This window comes from Penaeus monodon, chromosome 4 (genome assembly GCF_015228065.2).
Source record: "Penaeus monodon isolate SGIC_2016 chromosome 4, NSTDA_Pmon_1, whole genome shotgun sequence".
NCBI classification, from domain to species: Eukaryota; Metazoa; Arthropoda; class Malacostraca; order Decapoda; family Penaeidae; genus Penaeus; species Penaeus monodon.
In genome coordinates, this window is record NC_051389.1 from 3432851 (window position 1) to 3437850 (window position 5000).

A 5000-nucleotide genomic window follows, 5' to 3' on the forward strand; every position below is an offset into this window, starting at 1 on the left:
TCTCTCATAAGTCCTCTATATTTTGCTACACTAGAGTAAAATCTCACATTTGGCAGCCTTAACCAACAGCTACATTCATCGCATATGACCCCCACCCCACAAAAAAAATTAAGTGTGGCGATCTTGCTGAAATCAAAATAAATAGTTTCCCTCACTGCCCTTGGAATACTTTGGAAATGTTGTCTTTAATCCCATTTTCATTACCATCAAATAAAAGATTATCATTCAACTTGACTTTTTCTTAGCTCCCCTTAAATTCATATATCTGGAAATCATACCCAAAGAAAAGCATTTTTTTAAAACTACGTGGAAAACCTGCTGTCCCCCAGTTAGACTATCATATTAGTTTTATTATCCACATTCTGCAAACTCGTATCTGGTGAGCTTTTTTCAGTACCACTATACTGAGTTTTCTGTACTGGATGTGACACATGGTAACAAATATAAAAAGTCGGGCCTGAGGTTTAACAAATAAATATACAAACAAATGTTTTTCCTTTTTTTTTCAAGCATAATAATCAATATTGGGTTCTGCCTCATGTATAGTACAATGCCTACCAAAATATAATCATTAATGTTCAGCAGCATCAGAAGTGAACAATAGTAGGAGCAAGAGGATGGGAAGAGGAGGGAGGAAAGGGGAAAGAGGGGAAGAGAGAGAGAGAGAAGAGAGAGAGGAGAGAGAGAGAGAGAGAGAGAGAGGAGAAGAGAGAGGAGAGAGAGAGAGGAAGAGAGAGAGAGAGAGGAGAGAGAGAGAGAGAAGATGAGAGAGAGAGAGAGAGGGAAGAGAGAGAGAGAGAGAGAAGATCGGAAGAGAGAGAAGAGAATGAAGAGACCTATAGATTGAGAAGAAAACTGTAAAATCGAAGATTAGTAGATGAAGAGAGAGTATAAATGCAAAATCTAACATAACTGTTAGCACACTTAAAATCGAAGTACATTTATTATAGATTATTATGTACCATTCAATGCAAAATTTAGACTGCAAGTTTTATGTCTGCACAAAAAAGATTTGAAAAAATGATTGTGACATAACTCATTATTATGTCTAAGAAAAAAATACAAAAAATGAATCATGCATGGTCATGTCACTGCCCAAATATTATGAAGAAAGATAGTTCATCACTGATAAAATACAATAATAAGTATGACATCTGCAAACAGTTATGTTCTTATAAGCAATGCAATTTATGACATCCTCAAAGTATTACTGCTCTTATAGAAATAAGCAAAACACAAACAAACAAACAAGGTGTAATGATATAAAAATAATATAAAAACATATCCCCAACATAAAAAAAGAAAACAAAAACAGAGAGAGAGGGAGAGAGAGAGAGAGGGGGGGGAGAGGAGAGGAGAGAGAGAGAGGGAGAGAGAGAGAGGAGAGAGAGAGAGAGGAGAAGAGAGAGAGAGAGAGAGAGAGAGAGGAGGAGAGAGAGGGGAGGAGGGAAGAGGAGAGAGAGAGAGGAGAGAGAGAGAGAGGAGAGAGAGAGGAGAGAGAGAGGAGGAGAGAGAGAGGAGAGAGAGAGAGGAGAGAGAGAGAGGAGAGAGAAAGAGAGGAGAGAGGAAGAGAGAAGAGAGGAGAGAGGAAAGAGAGAGAGGAGAGAGAAATGAAAAGATAAAGGAGAGGTGAGCAAACTGAGGAAAAAATAAGGAAGGGAGAAGAGCAGTAAGAAGAGGAGAGAAGAGAAGAACGGAAAGGGAAGAAGTCAAGAATGGACAGGAGAGGAAAGCGATGTGATGAAGGAATAGATAGGAAAGGAAAAGGAGAGTAAAGTAAAGGAGAAGAGAGGAAAGAAGAGAGAAAGAAGAAGAAAGGACAAAAGAAGAAAAGAAAAGGAAAGAGGAATGCATGGAAGATGCAAGAAGATGAGAGGAAATGAGAGGAGAGAGGGAGTGTGGTTGAGAGTTGAAGGTGGAGAGGAAAGTAGAGAGGATTGTAAGGGGGGGGGGTTGACTAAGAACTGTGCAGACTTAAGAAAAAAAAAAAAATAATAATAATAATAAATAAAAATAAAACAAAATAAAAAATAAAACAAAATAACAAACAAACAAACAAATGAAAAGAAAAATCAAACTAAAGTTCATGCAGAAAATACAACTTACTCTGGGAGGTACTATTGTTGCCAAAGACAGCATCAAACGCATTATCAGAAACAAAACCAGTGGAGGTGGAGTTTTGAGAGACACTCTGAGAGACACCTGCGAGGAACAACAACTCAATTACTACCAGGCATGACGGCTAGTCTTGCGGAGAGATCACCCATCCTCTACGTGGAGTAGGATAACAAAACTAGATGTAAATCTTGCATTCCTTCCAAAAAAATAGAACTGGGAGAATTGCTACTAGTCTCAACTAGAACAAATATCTAATAATCAACTGAAACATTTAAAACAGATTCATACGATAAAACCTAAGATTTAAAAATGTATATATATATATAGACAGATAGATATTTAAACACTAAAAGAAACTGCAAAATATCTGGTATTTAATGAATACTCGAATTATATTATCTAAAATTCTCTAAGCTTTTTAAGGGAAAGTCTTCCTCCAAAACAATCTTTTAATCAAACTTCCATCTGCTACTTTCCTACAGTTACAGAAAGCAAACATTAAAAAGGAGAGGATATAAATATGACAGACTCTAAGACAAAACAATAAATCTAAGTTTTAATAATAATGGGGAATAAGTATGCAGAGCAATAATGCAAAACATCCAGTCCAATAAAATGCAAGCATATAAACATGGCAGGCTTTTCAATAAAGATAAAATAAAGAAATTGTGGTTTCATTCACCTTCAATTGTTGATAATGGCTACTATTTCACATGGAATGTCCATAATCTGTTCACCTAAATATTTGCAGCTTTGTGAAAAACAGTTACTGATACAGTAGAGCTAATGTTTAATAATCACTACAGCATTCTGTCTCAATGAAGATATAAAAGTAAATAATAGACATACATACAAATACATAAATATAGACAAAAAAACACACACACAAACACAAACACACACACACATACATGCATGCACACAAAACAGTTATATATGTGATGTTTCAAACTTGTCAAAATATTATCATTAGACAGACAAACAAAACAAAGATACACAAAGAGAATTTTGATGAGATTCTATTGTGGTCGAGAGATGATAAGAGCTGAATCAAGGTCTGAGTCTAGCACAGATTTTGCTTACTAATGACAATGTAAGGTCATCCAAGCCCAATTAACCAGCAGTGAAGTTAAAAATTGGGCAATTTCTTAATCAACAGCTGTGGCTGGAAATCCCTTGACAGTGAAAGGTTAACTTATTATCACAAGGAAAACAGTAACACTTCATGAAATCATGGTCTGAATGGCCAAAAAGGACTGAGGTAGTCTATAAACACTATATAAAACATACACTGGGAGTCTAACCATTATGTTACTGCAAGAGGTTTGAAAGAATAATTCTTAGCTACTTTGGGGACTTGTCTATTGGCACAATTGCAAGGCACATCTATGAACTTGATTATGCAAGCAGGACACCTCATAAGATACCCTTCCTCATAAAGGCATGGAGGATTAAGTTTGCCAACATGTATTTAGTCTGGGTTAACCATGAGTGGTTGGGTATATCAAGACCACTTTTACTGTAACTTGCAACTGTGGACAGTTTATAAAGTAGCTCCCCCAGACATGTTGACCCTGATTCACTCAGATGTGGAGTTGCTTCTTAGGGAGAGGCCAAGGCAATCTTGTAGTGCATTACAAGAATAAAAAAGTGAGTTGATACAAGCAGGATGGAAGCCCCTACTCTCTTAGCCAAACCAGTTACTGTGTGGCTCAATGACAGCAGTATCTATTTGTAACGAACTGACAAGACAACAATTCTGACTTAAACCCCAATGAAAACTTTTGGAGTAATATCAAGCACGATTTACAGAAAAAGAAAAGAAGCCTTGTGCCATGGCTTAAGGGGGAATGGGAGGCAAGGATGTCCAATAGAGTAATAATAGTCCATAATATATTATGCAATAATATCACATTTGTTACAGCAGAATAGGTGAAAACTGCTAGGGTATGAAACTGTAGTGTACATGCATATAAAACAGACACACACACAAACACACACACACACACACACACACACACACACATATATATATGTGTATATGTATAAATATATATATATATATATATATAAATATATATATATATTATATATATTATAAAATATAATATATAAAATATTATAATATTTATATTATATAAAATATAATATATATAATTATATATAATATATATTTATATATATATTATATATATATATTATATAATTTTTATATATATATTATATATATTATATATATAAAATATAATATAATATATATATTATATATATATTTTTTATATTATATAATATATTATAATATATTATATTATTTTTACATATAAAATATTATATATATTTTAAATATATATATAAAATATATTATATATATATTATATATATATTTTATATATATAAAAATATAAAAATATATATATATATATAATATAATATATATTATATATATATATTATATAATATATTATATATTTTAATATAATATATATTATAATATATATATATATATATATATATATATATATATATATATATATATATATATATATATATATACAAACACACACACATATATATACACACACACAATAGATACACAATAATACATACACAAGCACATGCAGAACATTCACATTAACATGCACATGACATTCATATGCACAGGTACAGTATATGCACAAGCATGCATTCAAACACACAGGTACACATGCCCATGCATCCCCCAACAGACAGACACACACACACATACATACACCACACACAAATAGAGATACACGCATGAACTCTCACACACACAAAAATAAACAAAATAAAAAAAAAATATCCATAATTCTATAACCAATTAAATTATTAAACAAATAAACAGAACTTACCTTACCTCTCTA

General features: G+C 32.6%; 1 protein-coding gene across 33 annotated transcripts in view; it reads right to left on the bottom strand.

Moving 5' to 3' along the window:
* The window catches only part of LOC119568391 (phosphatidylinositol-binding clathrin assembly protein LAP-like), a 92905-nt gene that overhangs the window by 14193 nt on the left and 73712 nt on the right, over nt 1–5000 (bottom strand). For 23 of the 33 annotated variants that reach the window (XM_037916987.1, XM_037916897.1, XM_037917015.1 and 20 more), the window contains one exon: nt 2107–2202. The exons of the other annotated variants lie outside the window; for them this stretch is intronic. In XM_037916987.1, the coding sequence (XP_037772915.1) occupies nt 2107–2202 (96 nt within the window). The remainder of the gene's footprint in view (nt 1–2106; nt 2203–5000) is intronic. 33 annotated transcript variants of the gene reach the window in all.